At 48.3% G+C, this 15,851-nt stretch overlaps 3 protein-coding genes across 5 annotated transcripts in view; 2 read left to right on the forward strand and 1 right to left on the reverse strand.

Annotated features, from left to right (window-relative positions):
• Window positions 1-91: 91 nt before the first annotated feature.
• Window positions 92-11,491, forward strand: Gba2 (glucosylceramidase beta 2). Of its 2 annotated transcripts, XM_076845830.1 has the most exons (17): window positions 92-704; window positions 3,949-4,040; window positions 4,249-4,364; window positions 6,729-6,947; window positions 7,236-7,475; window positions 7,706-7,808; window positions 7,970-8,123; window positions 8,211-8,336; window positions 8,500-8,672; window positions 8,911-9,015; window positions 9,233-9,340; window positions 9,444-9,595; window positions 9,710-9,816; window positions 9,972-10,114; window positions 10,193-10,308; window positions 10,415-10,606; window positions 10,905-11,491. In XM_076845830.1, exons 1-17 carry the CDS (start codon window positions 370-372, stop codon window positions 11,181-11,183), a joined length of 2,760 nt encoding a protein of 919 aa, XP_076701945.1. In that variant the 5' UTR covers window positions 92-369; the 3' UTR covers window positions 11,184-11,491. The 2 variants fall into 2 exon arrangements, with proteins under 2 accessions (XP_076701945.1, XP_076701946.1); XM_076845831.1 differs by lacking the exon at window positions 92-704 and having other exon boundaries at window positions 3,958-4,040; window positions 7,241-7,475.
• Window positions 11,325-15,687, reverse strand: Creb3 (cAMP responsive element binding protein 3). Its single transcript, XM_076845836.1, has 10 exons — window positions 15,079-15,687; window positions 14,851-14,988; window positions 14,602-14,761; window positions 14,462-14,526; window positions 14,257-14,346; window positions 13,021-13,127; window positions 12,865-12,933; window positions 12,188-12,272; window positions 12,014-12,098; window positions 11,325-11,927 (listed from the first exon to the last, which is right to left on the reverse strand). The coding sequence occupies exons 2-10, from the start codon at window positions 14,977-14,979 to the stop codon at window positions 11,593-11,595; spliced, it is 1,125 nt and encodes a 374-aa protein (XP_076701951.1). The 5' UTR covers window positions 14,980-14,988; window positions 15,079-15,687; the 3' UTR covers window positions 11,325-11,592.
• The window catches only part of Tln1 (talin 1), a 33,597-nt gene continuing 33,115 nt past the window's right edge, over window positions 15,370-15,851 (forward strand). For both annotated transcript variants that reach the window (XM_076845827.1, XM_076845828.1), the window contains exon 1: window positions 15,370-15,681. The gene's annotated coding sequence lies outside the window, so the exon portion shown is untranslated. The remainder of the gene's footprint in view (window positions 15,682-15,851) is intronic.

Consider the following 15,851-nt stretch of genomic DNA (forward strand, 5'->3'; position numbering starts at 1 on the left):
TTGCGGGCCGGTCCCACGGCTCCGCCCCTCTCCGCTGGCCCAGTCGGCCTTTGGCCAGACGAGCTAATAACCACGGCCCAATGAAGGCGAGGCCCGACCCTTCCCGCCCAGGACCTAGAGACACTACCGAAAGGGAGTCCGAGGCAGCATTATTGCTGTCGTCGCCACCGCTGCAACAAGAACTCCCCGCTTCTACGAAGCCACCAGCTCACCCCAGTTTTCCCCAGCGTCCAGCCCTCCCGGACGGCACCTAACTACTACCGGCGCCCGTGTCTGCACTTGGCTTGGCGATATACTTTGTGTCAGAGGTCTCGGGACCCGGGGCCATACATTGTGTCAGAGGTTGTGGGCACCCAGGATTCAGGGAACATGGAAACCTGCGTCCCAGCCTTGGAGCAGATTAGCAGCGCCAAAGGGGATTCCCAGCTCTATCGCCCAGAAGCTATTGGGAGCTCGGAGTCTGTGCAGGTTACAGGTTTCGAGAACCCTGAGGACAGTCGACGTCAAAATGAACCAGGCTACTGCAATCCGGAGGACTCTGGGCAGCTGATGGCGTCCTATGAGGGAAAAGCTAGGGGATACCAGGTGCCTCCTTTTGGCTGGCGCATCTGCCTGGCACACGAGTTTGCAGAGAAGAGGAAACCCTTTCAAGCTAATAACATCTCCCTAAGCAACCTGGTAAAGCATTTGGGCATGGGCTTGAGGTGAGTAGATCCTATTGTCTAGAATGCCTTACTTTGTTCCATTTCAGGACTTCCATCAGAAGTGGGAAAGGGTGGAAAAGCAAATGAGCTCCTGATCCCATTCAAGTGGCCCTTGTTTCAGAATATCTTAGGCTTGTGATTTTGAGGGTGAGACCAAGTCATATCTCTTTGCAACCATCTTCCTCCCTTGTCTTTTTAGCAGGAAAAGGTAGGAACTTTTGGTCCTGTTCCCTCTCATTTACTCCCTCTTTCTCAAAGACTTCCCTTTGGGATTAGCTAGACTTTGTGTCAAGGTAGGAGAGAATGGTAGGACTGCTGTTGCATTGACACAATGTTTTATTTGGAAGGGGGAAGTTTTCAACCCCAGATTACTCTGCGCAGCTGGAGCATTCTCTGTACCATCTTTAAGCAGACAATATTACACTTCCAACACTTGTCTGGGTCTGGTTTCTTTTCCTCAAAGTTTAGCTCCAGTGAGTAGGTGAGAGCCTGCCTGTTGTCATCCCCAAGGAGAGGGTAATGAGAACTTCACTCTATTCTCTATTATATCAGACAGCTTATATAAAAAGCAAAGACAGGGAGCTGGGCACACTGGTATGCACTTGTAATCCCAGCTACTTGGGAGGTGGAAGCAGGAGGACTGCTTGAGCCCAGGAGTTCAGAGCCAGCCCGGGCAATATACTGAAACCTGTGTCAAAAGTGGGGGTGGGGGGAGTAGTAGGCTGGGGAAACAACTCAGTGGTAGATTGCATGCAAGTGCTCTGCCACTGAATTTCACCCCTAGCTCTGCAAAGATGCCTTCTGATCAGAGAGGTGCTGCTATAGATGTCCCCAGAGGTCTTAGTAATAGTCTTCCAGAGGGTGCCCTGGCTTCTCCCCTACCTCAAGATTACAGACACCCTCAGAGCTTATTTGGGCTGTAGAAACCCTCTGGGTTCCCACTGAGTTCAAAGACTATGATGAGAAACCATACTTGTTAACAGGAACAGGTGGATGTGAGGCCAGAAAGCATCACCCTGAGGTCATCCTGAGTCAGTCCCACACAGTAAACACAGAGCTGGGGAGGGAGGTATATATGTTGGGAAACTGAGTCCTGATAACTTCTAAAGCAGGGAATCCTTCACTTCCCCAGTGTTGAGGGTTGTGGTGGGAAGGTCACTTACCTAAGCTCAATCCTGGACTAAGGGAAGGACCTGGTGCTGCCTAGACATCTGACTCCTCTGTTAGTGCCTGCAGTGTCCTGTACCACAGAAGAATCATCCCTCCAGGCGCTTCTGAAACTAATCCAGTCCAAATTTGACCCTAAAACCTTTGGGTTAAAATGGGATCTAGGGTACTGAGACAAGTACAGTTGGTTGTATGTGTTGGGGACCATGAGGTAAAAAACATCTGGGCATTCTAGCCCCTTAGTCCCTAAATATGAGCTGAATCAGAGACCTGAAGTTTTGCTCAGTCCTCTGGACCCTGGCTCCCCATCCCAGGATAGGGTAGGAGCCATTAACACAGAACTTCTAAAATGAGAGAATAGTCTTCATTGAGAAGAAAGCAGGAGTGAGACAAGGAAAAATTTGGAATGATAATTCTTGAGTTAGGGCAGAAATTATGGAGAAGGCCAGCTGCTAAATTAGGGGAATGCAAAAGCTAAGACGGAGCCCAACTGGAGGAACTCTCATTAGGAGCTACAGCAAGATGGAGTTCTCTGGGCCTGGGCTTGGTGGGAGCTCAATTTTGATGACTCCCTTCAACCAGAATCCATTCATGCAATAAATATTTATCAAGTGATTGTTCTATGCCAAATAGTTCTTTGTTCTGCTTATCTTCATATCTTTCATTTCTTTTCCATGGCTGTCCTAATCACAGCTGCACCCACCTTCCTTCCACCAATCCCTTCTGGCCTCTAGTGCCAAACTCTAGTTTCCTCTAAGCTAGCAAAGAAGACCTCTGCCTCCCCACATCTCATCCTTCATCCTCAGAGCTGTTCTCCCTGCCTCCATAATGTACTGCCCGCTGTTCCTTAATCACATTTCTCCTCCCCTAGCTCAAGTCTATTGTGTCCCATTGTTTGTACATTCATTTGTAAGCAACCATTTATGGATTGCAGACCATGTGCCCTGCCCTGTACTTAGAGCTGAGAGTAACACTGAATTAGTCTTTGTCACTATCCCTTTCCCCAAGAAATTTAAAAATTTGTCAGGCTCACATGGAGAACATTGAAATAACAATAAGCATACCTGTCACAGGTATTCCACTTTATGGCTTTCTTATCTGTCATGTCATTTGATATTTCATTTACTCTATGAGATAGCTAGGGCAGGAGGTATGCCCATTTTATAGATGGAGGGAACAGGCTTTAGGGTATACTTACCTAATTACTTGGTTAGAAGTGGTGTCACTGGACATCGGGTATAAAATCATTGGGCCAGAGAAGAGAGTAGAAGTGGAAAAGAGTCTGGCAGGGCATGCTTAGTACAGATCCATCCTGAATAAGAATTTGTAGGAAATAAGATTAGAAGGCAGGCTGGGGCTTTCTTCGCCTTGAAATGGAATGATTTACCTATTGGAGATAGCCTTAGTCGTTTGTCTATTGGCTATAAAGTGGGGACAAGACCAGGAAATTGTTGGGATTTTTAGAAGACTTTACTGGAATATTATGAAAGAGCAAAAATCTGAAAGCTTATAGTTTAAATGCTGAACTTAAAAAGGAAGACTTACAAGGAAATGGCTGGATACAAAAATATTGGTTCTCTTTGGGTGAGATATTTTTTCTTTCTCTCTAGTGTATTTCCAGATTTTCATTTTTCATAATCAAAAAGAAAAATAATCATTTTTAAAAGAAGAAAGTTATCTTGGCAGCCTGTACCTGTTTGGGAGGTAGGGAGTGGGTGGTAGAGTGGGTGGACAGAGACGTATAACTGACCCTTTCAACACCTCACACAAAAGCTCCTAAGGTTTGAACTAAAGCAATAGTAGTAGAATTGGAGAGGAAAGGAAAGATCAGAAAGCACCTTTCGCAGAGAATAAAGAGGAGAAACAAAGGCTATCCTACACCAATGGCTGGGGCAACTGGGAAAATGAAGGGGCCTTGAACTGTAGAATAATCAAGACAAGAAAAGGTTTGGAAGCCAAGGTGATGATGCCTTGGTACATTTAATAGGATGTCACTGCTGGATGTTGAAAGGCAAGTGATTTCAGCCTGTGAAGAACTGCCTATCCACCCCTGTACTCACTACCTCTTGCTCCTCAGGTACTTAAAGTGGTGGTACCGGAAGACCCAGGTAGAGAAGAAGACACCTTTTATCGACATGTTCAATTGTGTACCCCTGAGGCAGATCTATGGTGAGCCTCACCCCACTTCTGCCCTGCTCAGAAAGGTTGTAGCATTCAGGTCTACTATAGAGTTAGGCAAAGAGGCTTCCAGGTTATGCAAATTGCACTGCCCCATTCCCTAGGTTTTTAGAGGAAGTGGTTTTTATAGTCCACAAAGTGAGAAAGGCATTGTTTTATTCTCCCCTTACCTCACTAACCATCATGTTTCTCTTTCTAGGTTGTCCCTTGGGTGGCATTGGGGGAGGCACTATCACCCGTGGCTGGAGAGGCCAGTTCTGTCGTTGGCAGCTTAACCCTGGAATGTACCAGCACCAGACAGTCATTGCTGACCAAGTAAGAGCCAAGAGGCAGAGGAAAGTCTCAAAGAAGAGCCTCTTGGCTAGGGTGGGACAGTTAAATGTAGACAGGATTCAATCCAAGAAAGACTTTTAGGATGCTTTTTGTGTGCCCAGTCCTTTCTAGGATATACAATGGGAATAAGACACACACATTTCTTGAACAAGGAAACAGCCCTGGCATTTCTGTGTTAAATGCCTCCTATCTACCTTGCGGCCCCAATTCTACTAGCTGAGCCAGAACCCACCACAAGGAGTACAGAGAGTTCCCAGCTCACTGAACCTGGCTGAAAGAACATTTGGTAGGATTAGAAAGGAAAATTAAGGGGCTAGGGATATAGCTCAGTTGGGTGAGTGCTTGCGTAGCATGCACAGGGCCCTGGGTTCAATCCCCAGCACCACCAAAAAAAAAAAAAAAAAAAGGAAAATGAAAACCAAGTCTCCAAAGTCAAGGAGAAAAAAAGATCATAGTTCAACCTCAGCTGGAGGTCAACTTCTTTGTGTGAATCACAGGTCTCTGGCTAGGGCCCCCACAACTTTCTCTAGCCTTTTTTACTTTTCTGAAACTTCTTGTCCCCTTCTGCTTCTACATTGCCTTTGGGTCTTAAGTTGCCAGAGGTATATGGCCTGCCTTTCATCATATCTTTCTAATGGCCTACCTTTTTATTTATCTACCAAGTTCCTCTGTTCCTCTTCCCTGTTTGAGGAATGCCTCCCGCTTTCAGCTCATCTTCAAAGGAGAAATGACTGACAGATCTTAGTCCCATTGATGACAGTGCCCTTCTTAATTCAAGTTTATTAGCCCTACCCAATGCCCCAAGATCCCCCTCTGCATCATCCCTTAGGTATCCCAAGGGAATGCCTTCTGGAATCATGACTCTACAGTTAAAGTAATTATTGCATGCTTTATATGTCTAGGCCCTGTGCTAGACTTCTTGTATATTTAATATTAAAAACAATCCTATGCTCAGTTTATAGATGGGGATACTAAGAGCCAGAGAGGGCTGTATTACATCCAAGGTCACATGAGTGGTAAAAGGAAAGATTGGGATTTAGAACCAGTTCTTTCTATGATAAAGTACCTGTGGTTTTAACCATTATGTACTGTTCCAAGAACATGAAAAATTATTTTCTGTACAGTAAAAATACCAGGTATAGTTTGAACCAAGAGAAGAGCTATTAATCTCTCATAATTCCTACTCTCCAGGAGATGTGTGTGTGTGTGTGTGTGTGAGTGAGAGAGAGAGAATGAGAATGTATATGTTTGTGTGTGTGGTGGGCCTTACACATAGGCAAGCACTATACACTGAGCTATATCCCCAGCCCTAGCAGCTTGAATTTTTGTTGGGGAAATAGAACTTAGAGAAAATGGGAGACTGTGAGTGGCAAGGTGAGGATAGATAGTATACTAAGAAAAGGGACTTTGTATGGTACAGACTTGCTCATTCGCTTTACACACATGCCAGCTCTGCAGAGGGCCACATCAGTGAACTAAAAGAGTCTCAAAAGAACCGATAGAGCAATCAGGGAAATAGAATGGCAATTAAATATATTTTGACATAATACACAAATGCTACAACAGAGGGACACATGGAATGACTCACTACTGGAGGAAAAAGAGATAGCATCTGACCTGGCCCTTGAAGGTTCAGGAGGAGTTACTAGATGGAGAATAAACATGAGCAGATCCATGGAGGAGGAAATGTAGTGTGCTCAAGGAACAGGAAGTATTTTATGTAACCAGAATATAAATGTTTAAAGAGGTAGAGACCAGATTAAGAAGGTTTTTGGAAGCCAGGTAAGAGAATTTAGACTTCAGCCAGGTGCAGTGGTGCACAGCTGTAATCCCAGCTACATGGGAGGCTGAGGCAGGAAGATCACAAGTTCTAGGCCAGCCTGGGCAACTTAGTGAGGCACTATCATAAAATTAAAAAAGTCCCAGAGCATCCCTAGATCAATTCCAGTACTAACAAGGGGCAAAAAGAATTTAGACTTTAGCATTACACCATAGGAGTCAATGAAACATTAGAAGCAGAGACTAACTTATCTTGATTTGTGTGTAAGAAAGATCACTCTGCTAACCAGATAAGAAGTGGCATGGACTGTAGACTTAGATTAGGGTGTGGAGACCATAGCAGTAGAAAGGAAAGAAGAAACCTGGGAGCTAGATAATGGGGGGGGGGGGCAGCAGGACTTGGTGGCTTACTGAGTTTAGGGGAAGGCCTGGGGGATAAACTGAGGCTGGTGGTGCAGCTGTGAGGATCCAGGCTCTGGGAGGGGAGGAACTGCTCCAAGGGGAGGAAGACTAGTGTGTGGTACCTGTGGGTTGCCCTGTTCCAGCCTATCTGCCCTCTTGATCAAGTTCACAGTGTGCTTGCGTCGGGAGGGGCAGACTGTATACCAGCAAGTTCTGTCCCTGGAGCGCCCAAGTGTCCTACGCAGCTGGAACTGGGGATTGTGTGGGTACTTTGCTTTCTACCACGCCCTCTACCCCCGAGCCTGGACTGTCTATCAGCTTCCTGGCCAGAATGTCACCCTCACCTGCCGTCAGATCACACCCATCTTGCCCCATGACTACCAGGTGAGGCTCTCTTTCTGTTTCCTCCATTGCCCTCCCTCCCCCAGATCTACCTCTGCTGAAAATTCCATGACCTGTGAAAGGGAGGGGTTGGAGCCATGAACATCACACACCTTGTCTTCTATGTACTCTGGTAGGCAGCTTGCCTGGGAATATGGGGAGATGCAAGTGGAAGACAAGAGTACATTGGGGATATATGAGACAGGTCCTTCTTGCCCAGGAATAATCTGGGGGAGTGAGACCAGAAAGGGCTACAATGAGACCGTGTGAGTCCAATTTTTTTGTCCCCAGGACAGCAGCCTACCTGTAGGAGTCTTTGTATGGGATGTGGAAAATGAAGGGGATGAAGCTATGGATGTGTCCATCATGTTCTCCATGCGGAATGGACTAGGGGGTGAAGATGATGCCCCAGGGGGGTTGTGGAATGAGCCCTTCTGTCTGGAGCAAGACGGGAAGACTGTACAGGGACTACTGCTGCATCACCCAACCCTTCCAAATCCTTACACCATGGCTGTGGCTGCACGACTCACGGTAATGGAAGAGCCTGCCCTTTACCTTAGCCCCTACCCTTAACCTAACTTTAGACCCACTCCCAGTACATCATGCTCTCTTCATTTCTTCAACCCCTAAGTCCCACCCTCATCAGAGTCCTTCAGCCTCTGGAACTTGGAGGCGATAGTATGTAAGAGGAGCTGGACAGCTAGTCAGAATCCAGCATACTTGTGGAGCTTGTCCTCACAGAATTTTTGGCCCCTTAACAGGCAGATACCACGGTAACTCACATCACAGCCTTCGACCCTGACAGTACTGGGCAGCAGGTGTGGCAGGACCTACTTCAGGATGGACAACTGGACTCCCCTGCTGGTGATGGGGGGTCTGACTGGGAGGGTTGGGAAGAAAGACTGTACCTGTCTTAAGGACCAGGGGTGAGAGACCTGATAATAAACAGGCCTTGTTCTCATGTTAGGGACCCCAGCCCTGGTGTTGGAGAGGGTGCCTTTGCTGATTTGTCTTGTGATTCTCAGGCCAAAGCACCCCCTCACAGAAAGGAGAAGGCGTTGCTGGGGCTGTATGTGTTTCGGGCAAGCTGCCACCTCGAGGCCAGTGCCGCCTGGAGTTTTCACTGGCTTGGGACATGCCCAGAATCATGTTTGGAGCTAAAGGCCAAGTCCACTACAGGTGTGGGAACTAAGAACCTTTAATGATTCAAGACTCTAGAACTCTGACCTGGAACAGGTGTTCTCATCCCTTCCGTTTCTATCACAGGCGGTATACAAGATTCTTTGGCCTAGATGGTGATGCAGCACCTGCTCTTAGCCACTATGCACTATGCCGATATGCAGACTGGGAAGACAGGATCTCAGCTTGGCAGAGCCCGGTATTAGATGACAGGTGCCAGAGGAGCCTTCTCTTACCTTTTTTCTGGGCATGCCCTTCCAAATGGGACTCTGATTCATTGGCTACCCACCAAATTTCCACTATATTGAACACCAGAATCCTTTCTATCCTTGATGGTCCACACTCATGAAACCATTGCCTCCTTCTGACTTCCCAGATCCTTGCCTGCCTGGTACAAATCTGCACTGTTCAATGAACTATACTTCCTTGCTGATGGAGGCACAGTATGGCTTGAAGTTCCTGAGGACTCCCTACCAGAAGAGCTGGGAGGAAGCATGTGTTGGCTCCGCCCTGTTCTGCGGGACTATGGTCGATTTGGCTATCTTGAGGGTATGGACTGCTTGTGGGATTTGGCAGGCCATATCCCTCAGGTCAGTTAGTGACCTATCACAAAGCCAGATGATGATTTTTACCATCCAGGGTATTGATGGATGGGATGAGGGGGTCAGTGGTGACCATGAACAGATCACAGGCAATGCTCTGCCTCTAGCTTTGGAAGATGTGGAGAGGGAGCTATGAAGGGAAAGCAGGAATTCTGGCAACAGTGTATCTTCCCTCATTCCTCTAGGCCAGGAGTATCGCATGTACAACACATATGATGTTCATTTTTATGCCTCCTTTGCTCTCATTATGCTGTGGCCCAAACTCGAGCTCAGCCTACAGTATGACATGGGTGAGGGTAACTTTTGTGTTGTTTCGTGTCTTTCCCCTTAGCTTCCTATATCCCTGAATGTTTGTGGTCCCTCAGATTATCTCTTCTTCCACTTTCCTCCAAATATATCTATATCCTGTTCATTTCCCCTCTGGGGTGGCATACATAGCTCTGCGCCCCATCCCAAACCTGCCCATTCCATGCTTTTCCCCCTCCCACTTGTATGTCTGTTCTTCAGCTCTGGCAACTCTCAGGGAGGACCTGACACGGCGACGATATCTGATGAGTGGAGTAATGGCACCTGTGAAAAGGAAGAATGTCATCCCCCATGATATTGGGGACCCAGGTAAAGATCCCTCCACCCCAAGGTCAAATGCCCTCCTTCAACTTTTTATACCCTTCACTTTGTCCACCAGTACAAATGAATCAGGTCCTCTTCCTTCTCACAGATGATGAGCCATGGCTCCGGGTCAATGCATATTTGATCCATGATACTGCTGACTGGAAGGACCTGAACCTGAAGTTTGTGCTGCAGGTTTATCGGGACTATTACCTGACGGGTGACCAAGGCTTCTTGAAGGACATGTGGCCCGTGTGTTTGGTAAGGGATGCATGTGCAGTAGCCATTGTGTCAGGCATGGCTAGCATCTGGAGAGAGCCCCAGCTATTATCTTTTCTTAGCACTTAGGTCTTCCATTTCTTCATCTTTCTCTAGGCTGTAATGGAGTCTGAAATGAAGTTTGACAAGGACCATGATGGACTCATTGAAAATGGAGGCTATGCAGACCAGACTTACGATGGATGGGTCACCACAGGCCCCAGGTTAGAGGCAGGGAGCGGGCAGGAGTTTCCAGGAGGCTGGAGATGGGGAATTGGGAACCAAGAGATGGGGAAGGCTTAAGAAAAAACAACTGTTAGATTACATGAGGGTAGCTTGAGTTACCAGTCTGACCCCCCAAACTCCTGTCCCTGATCAGTGCTTACTGTGGAGGGCTATGGCTGGCAGCTGTGGCTGTGATGGTGCAGATGGCTCTTCTATGTGGGGCACAAGAGGTCCAGGATAAGTTTTCCTCCATCCTCAGCCGGGGCCAAGAAGCCTATGAGAGACTGCTATGGAATGGTGAGTTGGGACAACCTGAGGAGTCTTAAGGCAGCTGCAGGGGCCCTGGATGCTTATTTTACATTTCCTCTACTCCAGGCCGCTATTACAACTATGATAGCAGCTCTCAGCCTCAGTCTCGTAGTATCATGTCTGATCAGTGTGCTGGACAGTGGTTCCTGAGGGCCTGTGGCCTAGGAGAAGGTGACACTGAGGTGAGAGACACTAAAAGGAAGAACCAGAGAAAAAGGTGGATTGTCCCCAATATATGGGAAGCAAGTATAACAAACCATGTCCTTGCCTTTGCCCTTGACCCTCCAGGTATTTCCTACCCCACATGTGGTTCGTGCTCTCCAAACCATCTTTGAGCTCAACGTCCAGGCTTTTGCAGGAGGGGCCATGGGGGCTGTGAATGGGATGCAGCCCCATGGTGTCCCCGATAGATCCAGTGTGCAGTCTGATGAAGTCTGGGTGGGTGTAGTCTATGGGCTGGCAGCCACCATGATCCAAGAGGTAATGCAATGCACTCCTTCTCCTCTCTACCATCTGTACTGTGGCCCAGAAAACTTGATAATCCACCAGACATCAAGGCATAACCCACTGCCACATCAGTGCCACATCATTGGTCCATAAAGCCTCCCCCTTTTCTTTGGCATGTGTTCCACCCACTGCCTTTAGGTTTTTGCCTGTGGGTTAAGTTTTATCTCCCTGATAGCTGGGTGTTCCCTGAGGGCAGAGACCTTACTTCTCTATCTATCTGGTAACACTGGGAGTGCTAAGTTATATGTGTAACTTCCATCTCTCCCCACAGGGCCTGACTTGGGAGGGCTTCCAGACAGCTGAAGGCTGCTACCGTACTGTGTGGGAACGCCTGGGCCTGGCTTTCCAGACCCCAGAAGCATATTGCCAGCAGCGGGTATTCCGCTCACTGGCCTACATGCGACCACTAAGCATCTGGGCCATGCAGCTGGCCCTACAACAGCAGCAGCATAAAAAGGCTTCCAGGCCAATAGTTGAACAGGGCACAGGAGCAAGAACAGGGCCTAAATGTGGACCAAAGGAAGCCTTGGCAAATCTAAACCCAGAGTGAGCCCTCTGAACTGTGGGAGCCAGCCTGGTTGATGCTCCTTACCCCAAACCTCCTGCATCCCTGAGCCACCAGGACAATCATGCCTTCCCCTTTCCCCGACCCTGCTGTGCCAGTAAAGAGGGGCTGAGGGTGAACCATGCATCAGAATCACTTATTTATTTCCTTACCCTTTCCCTCACTGCATGAAATATTTGAGGTGGTCAGTTGATTTCCCCAGATCCATTCATGGGATAATAGACACACATGGGTACAAATAAAAGACCCACAAAGCCAGTAAGTGTTGTGTGTTTGAGCCTGTAGGCATCCTAGCAGGGCACAGGAGTGAAAGCCAACCCTCTCTTATTCTTTTTTTATTTGGACAGATAGCAGGGTGGGGTGGGCTTTTGCTGAAACACCTATATTCTCACATTTAACCCGAGTATCTGTCCTGCAAGATGACAGGTGATGGGCTGTGGGTAGGGAGGCATCCCCCCTTTCCTGTGAGATTTGCCTGCAGGGGAAGGGTGGGTCCCGGGCAGAGGGGCTCTGAGAAGAGGTTGGGGAGTAGCCACTGCAGAGAAGACTCTTCCTGAGAAGCCTGAGGCATGTGATATTGCAGGCAGGAAAAGTTGCCAGGGGCCTGGAGTGTATGTTCTGAGCTGTCCAGTAACTGGTTCGTGTTGTCCTTTCGTACGTCTGACTGCTGCGCAGGTAGCTCCAGCTGGTGCAGGTCCCTACTGGGGAGGGCACGAAGCTGGCGGAACACTGAGAAGACAAGAACTGTTAGGAAACAACACAGAAGGAGTCTAAGCCTCTAGTCAGTGCCTGAAAGATATCCTTAATCCTCTTACCAACATGCTCAGCCGGCAGGCTCCCCCTTGTGTCCGAGGAGTACATAGCAGGCACAAGGAGAAGGCAGAAGGAGAATAGTAGGACCTGGAGCATAGAAAAAAGGGGATAAAGGGATCTGAATTGTACTCCTGTCTCCACCCCTGAGGAATCCCTCCTCCCAACACCATCCTCACCAGGACACAGGTGCTGCTGCTGCTGGTTTTGTTTGATATCTCGATCACCATGGCCTGGAGTTTTCTCAACTGATCTAGAAGGGACCTAGAAGAGGGTACTGTATTGAATACTCCTTGCTGGCATCCTAAGCCACAATGAAAACCTCTGTTATGCCCACCTCCTCCCTCTGCCCTGAATCCTCTTATTATTTTGTCCTATTTTTGCAAATGACTTCTTCTCTGAACAAAATACTGAGTCCCTCATTAAAACAAAACACTTCCCTGACTGAAAATAATACCTTCAATAGTTCATCAGTGCCTGGTCAGCAGTGCACATAATTCTCACCAGGTACTCTGTGTTCTCTACCTTCTAGCCCAATGTGCCTTCCAGCCAAACCTGACTGTTGTGTTCTCTCTGCCTAGAATGCTTTCTCTACCCATCCCTCCCCCAGTCCTAACTGCATTCAGCTACTACTGCCCTATGAGGTCTTTAACTTACTTCCACTTTCCAGGTACTTAACTCCTTGGATACCTGTAAATTTATTCCCATCATTGGGAACTTCTTATAATCATAGAGTAAAGGCCAATGACCAGACCTTGCATTTGAGGAGCTGCCCCTACAAATCAAGTGTAGGATAACAGGGAAGAGACAACATTAAGTGGCAGGTTTGGGAGAAATTATCTGGAAGGTTGCTCACAAATTCTGTTCCTCCAGAAGTTGTACTTTGTTCTGTAGCTCCAGATTCTGGGCTGTGTATTTCAAGACCCTGGAGGATAAAAGGAATATGGGAATATGGCCATATCCTCCCTTTAAAACCTTAACACAGCTATTCTATTCCTTCTCCCTTTCATACCTGTTCTCTAAACCCCCCACATACACCTTCTTCTTCCTACGGCTCTCTTGAGCAGACCTCTTGTTTCGAATCTTCCTCCTCACTTGTTTCAGAACTTGTTCTTCCATCTGAGAGAAGATGGGATAGAGTATCAAAGGAGTATTGGATCAAAGAAGGCAACCAAGTTCAATATTCCCAGTGTAGGAATCCCTTCTACAGCTACCCTGACCAATAGTCATTCTACTTCTGTCTGTATGCTAAGGACCAGTGTTAACCCTCTCACAAGCCAGGACATTTTTAAGAAGCTTATTTTTTAAAAACTTTATTCTGAACAAACATCAGCCTTCTTACAGTTTTTCTTTTTTCTTTTTTCTTTTTTTTTGGTGGGGGGCATGGTGGGCAGTATTGGGGATAGAACCCAGGAGCACTTTACCACTGAGCTACATACATCCCCAGTTTTTGAGATAGGATTTACTGAATTGCCAAGGCTGGCCTCAAAATTGTGAACTTCCTGCCTCAGCCTCTCAAGTCATTAGAGGAGTGCACCACCGTGCCCAGCTTCTCATTATAATTTCTGTCCATCAGACTTACCTAGTCTCTGGGGCCAAATAGAACAAACCCTAATTAACTATTTTAGGACACTTTTAACATTGCCTAAATTTAAAAAGCAGAAAACCTCAACAAAACTTTAAATCATTGATGAACTCTAAAATGCACATTAAAATGTGCTTTACCTAGTATAAAGGAGAGCAAATTATTCACTGCCCTTGTAGGGGTAGCACCTCTATCAATAGCTTCCAAATCCCATGTACTTTTTGCTAGCTACACCACACTGCTGACTCATTTTGTACTTTTTAAGAACTCAAAATTCCCTTAACCCTTCTGCCAATGAACATTGATTTCCTCATAATATCATAATACTGTGCCTATGAAGTTGCCATTCACTGCTTGCAACCTAAAACAGGACTTTATCCTTATTTTATTGCTTGGTCCCAATTGTTGAACTCAAGACACTTTACAACTGAGTAAGAAGTGGGTTACCATGAAGCCAATAGAATGCCCTTCACTTGGACAGATCTTTCCAAGGCTGTATACTAATGTTGCACTGATAATTTTGAATTTATTTTTTCTTAAAAAGAACACCAAAGTCAGGAACTGCCCCAGTTTCCTACTAGCAACAGATTTGCTAACTTTGTCACAGAATTTGCCTACTTGGAAATTTGCATCCAGCCTTTGCTTCACCAATGGAAGCCTTACCTTAGTGAGAGGAAGTGTCCTGGGCAGAGTAAGCCCCTCCTTCTCCAATAGCCTTTTCTCCTCTTCTGTCAGTACCAGCCTAGCAATCTCCTGGGGTTATAGGAAATGGACAGCAGAGTTGCAGGCCGATGTCAGAAAGGAATGGGGAACTCTGGTCCCACCCGTTCAATGTGGGAATAATCCTCTTGAAAACCAAGTCAAGTACCTGCTCAGTGGGCTCCTCCATATGCAGTGGAGTCATCTGGACCTCCTTTCCACAGCTCCCACTATCTACAAAAAGGGATAGTAGGAATAATCAGACCCATGAACCCTCTCCTCCCCTAAAACTGCTTATTTCAGACTCACCTAGATCGACGGTGACATACTCCTGTGGTAGGGAGTAGGTGTGATCGTGGTGGACAAGGCTAGAGTCGGAGGATCCAAGAGCATCCAAGGATTGTGGGGGACTCAGCAGAAAGCTCAGTAAATCCTCTGCCTCCCAGTCGCTCAGTAATTGCACGGAGTCCTAACAAATTAACAGGCTTTGATTGATCTCCACCCCCACTCCCGGGCTCACAGATATCCTGAGCTTTCCCCCTCAGAACCTCTATGCACCTCGGAGGGCGGCAGCTTCCCGTCCAGCTGAGCCTCCACGACTTCATCCCGCAAAGCCCCCAAATCTCCGCTTTCCTCTAGCAGAAAGCCCAGCAGGTCCTGGTCACCAGGGTCCAAGGCCAGCTCCATGTGGGACACCTACGGAAAAGATAGGCAGAAACTAAAGGTACACCCCTCCACGCGGTTCCACCCCGGATTCTAGGCGGGAGCCCAGGCCATCTCCCCCACCTCGCTGGTCCGTCCGCTGGGTTGCCCCGCTGGGGGCTAGCTGTCGCTATCAAGCCGGAGCCGACTCCCAGCTCCAGGGCTCCTCAGCCTCCAACACAACATAAATGACGCATCCAACCCCATGGCATATTGGGACTTGAAGTTCTCTACGACTCGGAAGTGGCCTCCCAGCCGCGCCACGTCCCGGGGGCTATGCAAATAATGGGGACGTCCCCGCGGCTACCTCACACCCTGGGGGCGGGGATTCGGGGATCCGGCTACGCCTCCGCTCCAAGCTAGAAAAAGGAAGAGTTAAGAGTCTAAAAGGGAACTCGGGCGTAGTTCGGGTGTTTTCTCCGGTAGCGCCGCACCCTTGCTTCCTGCCGGGGAGGGGCTGCCGGTCTTCGGCGGGCTCCCGAGCATCGAGAGCTGGGGCCAGAGCAGCTTCCTGCAGTCCCCGCAACCATAGAGCGCGGGCCCAGGGCGCCGCCCGCGGGTGGGGGACGTTCCCGGGACGGAAGTGGCGGAGAGTGTCGAAGGGAGGGTGAGGCCGAAGCCCGACAGCGACCCGGACTACGAGCGGCTAGCGGGCCGGCGGGTGGGGCACAGAGCCCGGCAGCACAGGTAGGCCGGACCGGGCGAACTGGAGCCTCGGGGTGGGGCCGCGGGGCCCGGCCCGGAAGGCGGGCGGACGGGCGGGGCCCCCGACTGTCCTGCGTGTGATGTTTCGGGTTCAGTGGGAGAGGTCAATGTCCAGTGTGTCTCAGCTAGGTATTGGAGTTAAGTAGGCCGGC

Source organism: Callospermophilus lateralis, chromosome 2 (genome assembly GCF_048772815.1).
Source record: "Callospermophilus lateralis isolate mCalLat2 chromosome 2, mCalLat2.hap1, whole genome shotgun sequence".
NCBI lineage: Eukaryota > Metazoa > Chordata > Mammalia > Rodentia > Sciuridae > Callospermophilus > Callospermophilus lateralis.

What these genes read in the sequence shown, in the direction of transcription:
- Gba2 (XM_076845830.1), top strand. Translation starts at nt 370, where the DNA reads ATGGAAACCTGCGTCCCAGCCTTGGAGCAGATTAGCAGCGCCAAAGGG. An exon ending in AAAGGCCAAGTCCACTACAG is followed by an intron (nt 8,124 to 8,210) that starts GTGTGGGAACTA and finishes TTTCTATCACAG; the next exon opens with GCGGTATACAAGATTCTTTG. An exon ending in CAGCCACCATGATCCAAGAG is followed by an intron (nt 10,607 to 10,904) that starts GTAATGCAATGC and finishes CTCTCCCCACAG; the next exon opens with GGCCTGACTTGGGAGGGCTT.
- Creb3 (XM_076845836.1), bottom strand. Translation starts at nt 14,979, where the DNA reads ATGGAGCTGGCCTTGGACCCTGGTGACCAGGACCTGCTGGGCTTTCTG. An exon ending in GGAAGCTGCCGCCCTCCGAG is followed by an intron (nt 14,762 to 14,850) that starts GTGCATAGAGGT and finishes TTAATTTGTTAG; the next exon opens with GACTCCGTGCAATTACTGAG. An exon ending in GGACACTTCCTCTCACTAAG is followed by an intron (nt 13,128 to 14,256) that starts GTAAGGCTTCCA and finishes ATCTTCTCTCAG; the next exon opens with ATGGAAGAACAAGTTCTGAA.